This window comes from Platalea leucorodia (genome assembly GCF_965183815.1).
Source record: "Platalea leucorodia genome assembly, contig: HAP1_HAP1_SCAFFOLD_232, whole genome shotgun sequence".
In the NCBI taxonomy this organism is placed as follows: domain Eukaryota; kingdom Metazoa; phylum Chordata; class Aves; order Pelecaniformes; family Threskiornithidae; genus Platalea; species Platalea leucorodia.
Window position 1 is genome coordinate 58,206 of NW_028121332.1, and position 11,272 is coordinate 69,477.

The following is an 11,272-nucleotide window of genomic DNA, read 5'->3' on the forward strand; positions in this document are numbered from 1 at the left end:
GGGGGACACGGGGACATGGAAGGGACGTGGGGACATGGGGGGACCCCCCGTGACCCCCCGTGACCCCGTGACCCCGTGACCCCGTGACCCCCCGTGACCCCCCGTGACCCCGTGACCCCGTGACCCCCAGGAGTTCCACGCCTCCGGCCCCGCCCGCGCCGCCTTCCTGGCCTTCGCCGCCCGCCTGGACCAGGCCCTGCACCCCCGCTACCACCGCCTGCACCTGCACCTCCAGGTACCCCGCCCCCACCCCACCCACCCCCACCCACCCCCACCCCCACCCCCGCTACCACCGCCTGCACCTGCACCTCCAGGTACCCCGCCCCCACCCCGCCCCACCCCCACCCACCCCCACCCCCACCCCCGCTACCACCGCCTGCACCTGCACCTCCAGGTACCCCGCCCCCACCCCACCCACCCCCACCCCACCCCCACCCCCACCCCCGCTACCACCGCCTGCACCTGCACCTCCAGGTACCCCGCCCCCACCCCACCCACCCCCACCCCCCACCCCCACCCCCGCTACCACCGCCTGCACCTGCACCTCCAGGTACCCCGCCCCCACCCCACCCCCACCCCACCCCCACCCACCCCCACCCCACCCACCCCCACCCCCGCTACCACCGCTATGGGGCAGCACTGGGCGCCATGGGGCAGCACTGGGCGCTATGGGGCAGCACTGGGCGCTATGGGGCAGGGCTGGGTGCCATGGGACGGCACTGGGCGCTATGGGGCAGCACCGGGCGCTATGGGGCAGCACTGGGCGCCATGGGGCAGCACTGGGTGCTATGGGGCAGGGCTGGGTGCTATGGGGCGGCACTGGGCGCTATGGGGCAGCACCGGGCACTATGGGGCAGCACTGGGCGCTATGGGGCAGGGCTGGGTGCCATGGGGCGGCACTGGGCGCCATGGGGCGGCACTGGGCGCTATGGGGCAGCACTGGGCGCCATGGGGCGGCACTGGGTGCTATGGGGCAGCACTGGGTGCCATGGGGCGGCACCGGGCGCTATGGGGCGGCACTGGGCGCCATGGGGCAGGGCTGGGTGCCATGGGGCAGCACTGGGTGCTATGGGGCAGGGCTGGGTGCCATGGGGCGGCACTGGGTGCCATGGGGCAGCACTGGGCGCTATGGGGCAGGGCTGGGTGCTATGGGGCAGCACTGGGCGCTATGGGGCAGGGCTGGGTGCTATGGGGCAGCACTGGGTGCCATGGGGCGGCACCGGGCGCTATGGGGCAGCACTGGGCGCTATGGGGCAGGGCTGGGTGCCATGGGGCGGCACTGGGCGCTATGGGGCAGGGCTGGGTGCTATGGGGCAGCACTGGGCGCTATGGGGCAGCACTGGGTGCCATGGGGCGGCACTGGGTGCTATGGGGCAGCACCGGGCACTATGGGGCAGCACTGGGCGCTATGGGGCAGCACCGGGCGCTATGGGGCAGCACTGGGTGCCATGGGGCGGCACTGGGTGCTATGGGGCAGCACCGGGCACTATGGGGCAGCACTGGGCGCCATGGGGCGGCACTGGGCGCTATGGGGCAGCACTGGGTGCCATGGGGCGGCACTGGGCGCTATGGGGCAGCACTGGGCGCTATGGGGCAGGGCTGGGTGCTATGGGGTGGCACCGGGCGCTATGGGGCAGCACTGGGTGCCATGGGGCGGCACTGGGCGCTATGGGGCAGCACTGGGCGCTATGGGGCAGGGCTGGGTGCTATGGGGCAGCACTGGGCGCTATGGGGCAGCACTGGGTGCCATGGGGCGGCACTGGGTGCTATGGGGCAGCACCGGGCACTATGGGGCAGCACTGGGCGCTATGGGGCGGCACTGGGCGCTATGGGGCAGCACCGGGCGCTATGGGGCGGCACTGGGCGCTATGGGGCGGCACTGGGCGCTATGGGGCAGCACCGGGCGCTATGGGGCGGCACTGGGCGCTATGGGGCAGCACTGGGCGCTATGGGGCAGCACCGGGCGCTATGGGGCGGCACTGGGTGCCATGGGGCAGCACCGGGCGCTATGGGGCAGCACTGGGCGCTATGGGGCGGCACTGGGCGCTATGGGGCAGCACTGGGCGCCATGGGGCGGCACTGGGCGCCATGGGGCAGCACTGGGTGCCATGGGGCAGCACTGGGCGCTATGGGGCAGCACCGGGCGCTATGGGGCGGCACTGGGTGCCATGGGGCAGCACCGGGCGCTATGGGGCAGCACCGGGCGCTATGGGGCGGCACTGGGCGCTATGGGGCAGCACTGGGCGCTATGGGGCAGCACCGGGCGCTATGGGGCGGCACTGGGTGCCATGGGGCGGCACCGGGCGCTATGGGGCGGCACTGGGTGCCATGGGGCAGGGCTGGGTGCCATGGGGCGGCACTGGGCGCTATGGGGCAGCACTGGGCGCTATGGGGCAGCACCGGGCGCTATGGGGCAGCACTGGGCGCTATGGGGCAGCACCGGGCGCTATGGGGCGGCACTGGGCGCTATGGGGCAGCACTGGGCGCTATGGGGCAGCACTGGGTGCCATGGGGCAGCACTGGGTGCCATGGGGCGGCACTGGGCGCTATGGGGCAGCCCCCTCTCCCCCGCAGGCGCTGTACGGCCCCATCGACCCCGACCGGGACACGGGGGCCCCCGGGGGGCCGGGGGGGGGCCCCGGGGGGGGGCCCCGGGGGGGGGCCCCGGGGGGCCGGCGCGAGCGGCGGGTGGTGGCCGCGCTGGCCCCGCTGCTGGCCGAGGCCAACTTCCAGCGCTTGCCCGAGGCCGCCATCGCCTTCGCCCTCCTGGTGCAGCACCCGCAGGACGAGGTGCAGGTGGGTGGGGGGGCGGGGGGGGGGCGGGGGGGGTCATGGGGGGGGGCCATGGGGGGGCTATGGGGGGGCCGTGGGGGGGCGGGGGGGGTCATGGGGGGGGGCCATGGGGGGGCTATGGGGGGGCCGGGGGGGGCGGGGGGGGTCATGGGGGGGGCCATGGGGGGGCTATGGGGGGGGCTGTGGGGGGACGGGGGGGGCCATGGGGGGGCTATGGGGGGGCGGGGGGGGCGGGGGGGGCCATGGGGGGGCCATGGGGGGGGCTATGGGGGGGGCTATGGGGGGGGTCATGGGGGGGGCCTTGGGGGGGCGGGGGGGGTCATGGGGGGGCCTGGGGGGGCTATGGGGGGGCCGTGGGGGGGGCCTTGGGGGGGTCATGGGGGGGGTGGGGGGCTATGGGGGGGGCCATGGGGGGGCCATGGGTGGGGCTTGGGGGCATGGGGGGTCTGGGGGGGCCTGGGGGGGAGGCTATGGGGGGGTGGGGGGGCCGGGGGGGGCTATGGGGGGGGCCATGGGGGGGCTATGGGTGCGGCTTGGGGGGTGGGGGGCCCTGGGGGGGCCATGGGGGGGCCTTGGGGGTGTGGGGGGTCTGGGGGGCCATGGGGGGGGCTATGGGGGGTGGGGGGGGTGAGGGGCCTGGGGGGGGGCTATGGGGGGACCATGGGGGGTGGGGGGCCTGGGGGGGCCATGGGGGGGGGCCATGGGGGGGTTGCGAGTCGGGGGGGGCCATGGGGGGGGCTATCGGGGGGTCTATGGGGGGGCCATGGGGGGTGGGGGGGGTCTGGGGGGGCCTTGGGGGGGGGCTATGGGGGGGCCTTGGGGGCATGGGGGGTCTGGGGGGGAGCTATGGGGGGTCATGGGGGGGCTATGGGGGGGTGAGGGGCGTGGGGGGGCTATGGGTGGGGCTTGGGGGGGTGGGGGGTCTGGGGGGGGCCATGGGGGGGTCTGGGGGGCCATGGGGGGGGCTGGGGGGGTCCATGGGGGGCCATGGGGGGGCCTTGGGGGGGGCTATGGGGGGGGGCTGGGGGGGCCTTGGGGGGGCCATGGGGGGTGGGGGGGGGTCTGGGGGGGCCTTGGGGGGGGGCTGGGGGGGGCACCCCTCATGGAGCCCCATCCTGGCACCCGTGGGCCCCCCCAGCCCCATCCCAGCCCCCCAGTGCCCTCCCAGTGCTCCCAGTGCCCCCCAGTTTCCCCCCCAGTGCCCTCCCAGTGCTCCCAGTGCCCCCCAGTTTCCCCCCCAGTGCTCCCAGTGCCCTCCCAGTGCTCCCAGTGCCCCCCAGTTTCCCCCCCAGTGCTCCCAGTGCCCCCCAGTTTCCCCCCCAGTGCCCCCCCAGTGCTCCCAGTGCCCCCCAGTTTCCCCCCCAGTGCTCCCAGTGCCCCCCAGTTTCCCCCCCAGTGCCCTCCCAGTGCTCCCAGTGCCCCCCAGTTTCCCCCCAGTGCTCCCCAGTTTCCCCCCCAGTGCCCCCCCAGTGCCCTCCCAGTGCTCCCAGTGCCCCCCAGTGCTCCCAGTGCCCCCCAGTTTCCCCCCCAGTGCTCCCAGTGCCCCCCAGTTTCCCCCCCAGTGCCCCCCCAGTGCTCCCAGTGCCCCCCAGTTTCCCCCCAGTGCTCCCAGTGCCCCCCAGTTTCCCCCCCAGTGCCCCCCCAGTGCTCCCAGTGCCCCCCAGTTTCCCCCCAGTGCTCCCAGTGCTCCCAGTGCCCCCCAGTTTCCCCCCAGTGCTCCCAGTGCCCCCCAGTTTCCCCCCCAGTGCCCCCCCCAGTGCCTCCCAGTGCCCCCCAGTTTCCCCCCCCCAGTGCTCCCAGTGCCCTCCCAGTGCTCCCAGTGCCCCAGTGCCTCCCAGTGCCCCCCAGTTTCCCCCCCAGTGCCCTCCCAGTGCTCCCAGTGCCCCCCAGTTTCCCCCCCAGTGCTCCCAGTGCCCTCCCAGTGCTCCCAGTGCCCCCCAGTTTCCCCCCCAGTTTCCCCCCAGTGCTCCCAGTGCCTCCCAGTTTCCCCCCCAGTTTCCCCCCCAGTGCCCCCCCAGTGCTCCCAGTGCCCCCCAGTTTCCCCCCAGTGCTCCCAGTGCCCCCCAGTTTCCCCCCCCAGTGCCCCCCCAGTGCCCCCCCAGTGCTCCCAGTGCCCCCCAGTTTCCCCCCAGTGCTCCCAGTGCCCCCCAGTTTCCCCCCCAGTTTCCCCCCCAGTGCCCCCCCCAGTGCTCCCAGTGCCCCCCAGTTTCCCCCCAGTGCTCCCAGTGCCCCCCAGTTTCCCCCCCAGTGCCCCCCCAGTGCTCCCAGTGCCCCCCAGTTTCCCCCCCAGTGCCCTCCCAGTGCCCCCCAGTTTCCCCCCCAGCGCTCCCAGTGCCCTCCCAGTGCTCCCAGTGCCCCCCAGTTTCCCCCCAGTGCTCCCAGTGCCCCCCCGCAGGTGTCGGTGCGGCTGGAGGAGTACGAGGAGATCCAGTTCTGGGCGCTGGGGCAGCGGGTGGGGCCCCTGCCCCCCCCCCCTCCCCCCCCCCCCGCCGCTGGCCCTACGGCCGCCCCCCCCCCGGCCCCACACAGGCCAGTGGGGGGGCACTGGGGGGACTGGGGGGACTGGGGGGGGGGGGGATAGGGCTGGGGGGCCCATAGCGGGGGCTGGGGGGGGCCCATGGGGGGGTCCCATAGGGGGTGGGGGGGGTCCCACAGGGGAGTGGGGGGTCCCATGGGGGGGTCCCATGGGGGGGGAGGGGGTCCCATAGCGGGGGGACCCATGGGGCTGGGGGGTCCCATGGGGGGGTCCCATAGGGGGTGGGGGGGGTCCCATGGGGGGGGGGTGGGGGGTCCCATAGCGAGGGGCCCATGGGGGGAGGGGGTCCCATAGCGGGGGGGTCCCATGGGGCTGGGGGGCCCATGGGGGGGGGTGGGGGGTCCCATAGCGGGGGGGACCCATGGGGCTGGGGGTCCCATGGGGGGGGGTCCCATAGGGAGATGGGGGGGTCCCATGGGGGGGGTGGGGGGTCCCATAGCGGGGGGGCCCAGGGGGGAGGGGGTCCCATAGTGGGGGTCCCACGGGGCTGGGGGTCCCGGGGGGGGGCCCATAGGGGGTGGGGGGGTCCCATAGCGGGGGTGCTGGGTGCTGGGCTTTGGGTGTGCGATGATTTGGGGTGCTGGGGGTGCTGGGGGTGGGGTCCTGGGGTCTCCGTGTTTCGGGGTGCTGGGCTTTGGGTGCTGGGGCTGTGGGGTCTCCAGGTTTGGGGGTGCTGGGATCTGGGGTGCTGGGGGGGCTGGGGTTTGGGGTGCTGGGGTCTCCATGTTTTGGGGTGCTGGGGGTGCTGGGATCTGGGGTGCTGGGATCTGGGATTATGGGGTGCTGGGGCTGTGGGTGCTGGGGCTGTGGGGTCTCTGGTTTGGGGGTGCTGGGGGGGCTGGGGGTGGGGTGCTGGGGCCGCGGGGTCTCTGGTTTGGGGGTGCTGGGGGTGCTGGGGGTGGGGTGCTGGGGCCGCGGGGTCTCTGGTTTGGGGGTGCTGGGGGTGCTGGGGGTGGGGTGCTGGGGGTGCTGGGGGGTCTCTGGTTGGGGGTGCTGGGGGTGCTGGGGGTGGGGTGCTGGGGGGGCCGCGGGGTCTCTGGTTTGGGGGTGCTGGGGGGGCTGGGGCTGTGGGTGCTGGGGCCGCGGGGTCTCTGGTTTGGGGGTGCTGGGGGTGCTGGGGGTGGGGTGCTGGGGCCGTGGGGTCTCTGGTTTGGGGGTGCTGGGGGGGCTGGGGTTGGGGTGCTGGGGCCGCGGGGTCTCTGGTTTGGGGGTGCTGGGGGGGCTGGGGTGGGGTGCTGGGGCTGTGGGGTCTCTGGTTGGGGGTGCTGGGGGGGCTGGGGGTGGGGTGCTGGGGCCGCGGGGTCTCTGGTTTGGGGGTGCTGGGGGGGCTGGGGCTGGGGGTGCTGGGGGTGTGGGGTCTCTGGTTTGGGGGTGCTGGGGGGGCTGGGGGTGGGGTGCTGGGGCCGCGGGGTCTCTGGTTTGGGGGTGCTGGGGGGGCTGGGGGTGGGGTGCTGGGGGGTCTCTGGTTGGGGGTGCTGGGGGTGGGGTGCTGGGGGGTCTCTGGTTGGGGGTGCTGGGGGTGCTGGGGGTGGGGTGCTGGGGGGTCTCTGGTTGGGGGTGCTGGGGGTGGGGTGCTGGGGGGTCTCTGGTTTGGGGGTGCTGGGGGTGGGGTGCTGGGGGGTCTCTGGTTGGGGGTGCTGGGGGTGCTGGGGGTGGGGTGCTGGGGGGTCTCTGGTTTGGGGGTGCTGGGGGGGCTGGGGGTGGGGTGCTGGGGGGTCTCTGGTTTGGGGGTGCTGGGGGTGGGGTGCTGGGGGGTCTCTGGTTGGGGGTGCTGGGGGTGGGGTGCTGGGGGGTCTCTGGTTGGGGGTGCTGGGGGTGGGGTGCTGGGGGGTCTCTGGTTTGGGGGTGCCATCGCGGGTCCCCCGCAGGCGGTACTTCCGTCGGGTGGTGGTGGTGGCCCGGCCGCGGGGCGCGGGGCTGGAGCTGGCGGCCTTCAGGGAGGTGCCGCTGGAGGCCCTGGAGCTGCTGCTGGGGCGGGGGCGCGTGCGGACCCCCGGGCTGGCGCGCGCCCGCCTGCACCTGGGGCTGGCGGCCTGGGCCGCCTTCGTCTTCCTCAACCTGGGGCTGGGGCTGATGGCCGACCTCAAGGTGGGAGCCACCATCCTCCTCCTCGGCCTGGGGGCCGCCGTCGGCCTGCGGGGAGCAAAGGTGGGGCGGCTACCGGGGCGGGGAGGGGGGCTACTGGGGAGGGGGGCTACCGGGGCGGGGAGGGGGGCTACTGGGGTGGGGAGGGGGGCTACTGAGGGGGGGGGGGGGCTACTGGGGTGGGGAGGGGGGCTACTGAGGGGGGGGGCTACTGGGGCGGGGGGGGCTACTGGGGCGGGGAGGGGGGCTACCAGGGGGGGCTACCGGGATGGGGAGGGGGGCTACTGGGGAGGGGGGCTACTGGGGTGGGGAGGGGGGCTACTGGAGGGGGGGTACTGGGGGGGGCTACCAGGGTGGGGAGGGGGGCTACTGAGCAAGGGGAGGGGGGGGCTACTGGGGTGGGGAGGGGGACTACTGGGGCGGGCTGCTGGGGCGGGGGCTACTGGGGTGGGGAGGGGGACTACTGGGCGAGGGGAGGGGGGGGGCTACTGGGGGGGGGGGACCCAGGTGTCGGAGGGGGCACAGGGTCCGTCGTGCAAGGGCGTGCGAGGGCGTGCGAGGGCGTGCGAGGTGCACGTGAGGCTGTGGGCGTGCAAGGCCCGTGCGAGGGCGTGCGAGGTGCATGTGAGGCCGTGCAAGGCCCGTGCAAGGGCGTGCGAGGCGAGGGCGTGCAAGGGCGTGCGAGGGCGTGCAGGGTGCACGTGAGGCTGTGGGCGTGCAAGGCCCATGCAAGGGCGTGCGAGGTGCGTGTGAGGCCGTGCAAGGCCCGTGCAAGGGCGTGCGAGGCGAGGGCGTGCGAGGGGCGTGCGAGGGCGTGCAGGGTGCACGTGAGGCGAGGGCGTGCAAGGCCCGTGCAAGGGCGTGCGAGGTGCATGTGAGGCCGTGCGAGGCCCGCGCGAGGCCCGCGCGAGGCGAGGGCGTGCGAGGGCGTGCGAGGGCGTGCGAGGGCGTGTGAGGTGCATGTGAGGCCGTGCAAGGCCTGTGCGAGGCCCGCGTGAGGCGAGGGCGTGCGAGGGCGTGCGAGGGCGTGCGAGGTGCATGTGAGGCCGTGCGAGGCCCGCGCGAGGCCCGCGCGTGCGAGGGCGTGCGAGGGCGTGCGAGCCGGCACGCTGCCCGCAGGCCTTCGCGCGGCGGCGGGAGGCGGCGGCGCTGGAGCTGGCGCGCAGCCGGTACCGGCGCGGCACGGCGCAGCACGGGGAGCTGGTGGCCGCGCTGACGCGGCGGGCGCAGGACGAGGCCACCAAGGAAGCGCTGCTGGCGCACACCTTCCTGCCGCGCTGCCGGGGTGCGGGCGGGGGGGGCGGGGGGGGGCGGGGGGGGACAGGGGGGGACAGGGGGATGTGGGGACATGGGGACATGGGGGGACATGGGGGGACGGGGGGACATGGGGACATGGGGACACGGGGGGACACGGGGGGACATGGGGGGACATGGGGGGGACGGGGGGACAGGGGGACATGGGGGGGACAGGGGGACGTGGGGGACATGGGGGACATGGGGACATGGGGGGACATGGGGGGACATGGGGACATGGGGGGGACAGGGGGACGTGGGGACATGGGGGGACAGGGGGGGACGGGGGGACATGGGGGGACATGGGGGGGGACAGGGGGACAGGGGGACATGGGGGGGGACGGGGGGGACATGGGGGGACAGGGGGACATGGGGGGATACAGGGGCACGTGGGGACATGGGGTGACATTGGGACACGGGGACATGGGGGGACAGGGGGACGTGAGGGGACAGGGGGACATGGGGGGATGTGGGGGGACACAGGGAACACAGGGACATGGGGGGACAGGGGGACACAGGGGGGTGTGGGGACATGGGGGGACACAGGGACGTGGGGGGACGTGGGGACACGGGGTGACATGGGGACAGGGGGACATGGGGGGATGGGGGGGGACGGGGACGTGGGAGGAGATGGAGGACGGGGGGACAGAGGGACACAGGGGACACGAGGACATGGGGGGATGTGGGGGACACGGGGGGACGTGGGGATGGGGGGGGACAGGGGGACACAGGGGACATGGGGACAGGGGAGGACATGGGGCCGGGGGGGCCGGGGGGATGGGGGGGAGATGGGGACACGAGGGGACGGGGACACAGGGGGACACGGGGGATGAGGGGGGGCGGGGGGGGAGGTGGGGGACAGGGGACATTGGGGGGACAGGGGGGGCCGTGGGGATGGGGGGGCCATGGGGGGACACGGGGACAGGGGGATGGGGGGGACACGGGGGGATGGGGGGGGGACGTGGGGTATTGGGGACATGGGGGGGACACAGTGGCTGTGGGGGGACACTGGGGACGGGGGGGGGCCCTGGGGGGGCCCTGGGGGGGGGGCCCTGGGGGGTCCCATTGAGGGTCCTGGGGGTCTCTGGGGTCCCTGGGGGGGGTCCTGGAGGGGTCCCGGGGGTCCTGGGGGTCCCCTGGGGGGGGTCCTGAGGGGGCCTGGGGGTCCATGGGCCCCATTGAGGGTCCCTGGGGGGGGTCCTGGGGGGTCCCACTGAGGGTCCTGGGGGGTCCCTGGGGTCCTGGGGGTCTCTGGGGGTCCCTGGGGGGGTCCCTGGGGGGGGTCCTGGGGGTCTATGGGCCCCATTGGGGGTCCCTGGGGGGGTCCTGGGGGGTCCCTGGGGTCCTGGGGGGGTCCCGGGGGGTCCCTGGGGTCCCGGGGGGGTCCTGGGGGTCCCTGGGGGGTCGCTGGGGGGTCCCTGGAGTCCCTGGGGGGGGTCCCTGGGGGGTCGCTGGGGGGTCCCTGGGGGGGTCCTGGGGGTCCCTGGGCCCCATTGAGGGTCGCTGGGGGGGTCCCTGGGGGTCCCTGGGGGTCCCTGGGGGGGTCCCGGGGGGGTCGCTGGCCCCCGGGGGTGGCGGCCCCCCGACGCCCCCGCTCCCCGCAGGCCCGGCGGTGCCGGCGGCGGAGGCCGAGGCCCGGCTGCAGGCGGAGGTGGAGGCCTGGCTGCGGCGCCGCTTCGGCCTCCCCTTGGCCTTCCCGGCGCGCAGGGCCTGCGGCCGCCTGCGGGGCCTGGGGGGGGGCCCCCACCCCCCCCCCGCCCCCCCCGGGGGGGGCCCCGGCCTCTGCGGGGGGGCCGCAGCAATAAACGGGGGGGCCCAGCTGCAGCCGGCCTCTGCTTCCGCTACCCACAATGCCCCGGGGCACCCCGCTACCCCCCCCCCCCCCGCTACCCACAATGCCCCGGGGCACCCCGCTACCCCCCCCCCCCGCTACCCACAATGCCCCGGGGCACCCCCAATACCCCCCGGTACCCACAATGCCCCGGGGCACCCCGGTACCCCCCCCCCCCGCTACCCACAATGCCCCGGGGCACCCCCAATACCCCCCGGTACCCACAATGCCCCGGGGCACCCCGGTACCCCCCCCCCCCCCCGTTACCCACAATGCCCCGGGGCACCCCGGTACCCCCCCCCCCCCGTTACCCACAATGCCCTGGGGCACCCCCAATACCCCCCGCTACCCACAATGCCCCGGGGCACCCCCAATACCCCCCAGTACCCACAATGCCCCGGGGCACCCCGCTACCCCCCCCCCCGCTACCCACAATGCCCCGGGGCACCCCCATTACCCCCCCCCCCGCTACCCACAATGCCCCGGGGCACCCCCAATACCCCCCAGTACCCACAATGCCCTGGGGCACCCCCTCGATTACCCACAATGCCCCGGGGCATCCGGCTTTTATTCCTCCGGGGGAGGCGGGGGGAGGGGGGAAACGGGCCAGCTGATGACATCACACGCGGCTATGACATCACACCCGGCCCCTGACGTCACCCCCGCCCCCGGTGGTGCCGCGCAGCGGCGTCACAGGGCTGCGCGGTGGTGACATCACAGCCGCGGCAGGGTGA

At 75.7% G+C, this 11,272-nt stretch overlaps 1 protein-coding gene across 1 annotated transcript in view; it reads left to right on the forward strand.

Annotated features, from left to right (window-relative positions):
* TMEM143 (transmembrane protein 143) overlaps positions 1-11,272 on the forward strand; it is a gene marked incomplete at its 3' end in the record, with an annotated part of 14,738 nt that extends 3,466 nt beyond the window's left edge. Inside the window, exons 3-9 of the mRNA XM_082338771.1 lie at positions 131-235; positions 2,575-2,796; positions 5,189-5,322; positions 7,198-7,477; positions 8,534-8,699; positions 10,312-10,567; positions 11,224-11,272. Of these exons, the coding sequence (XP_082194897.1) occupies positions 131-235; positions 2,575-2,796; positions 5,189-5,322; positions 7,198-7,477; positions 8,534-8,699; positions 10,312-10,567; positions 11,224-11,272 (1,212 nt within the window). The remainder of the gene's footprint in view (positions 1-130; positions 236-2,574; positions 2,797-5,188; positions 5,323-7,197; positions 7,478-8,533; positions 8,700-10,311; positions 10,568-11,223) is intronic.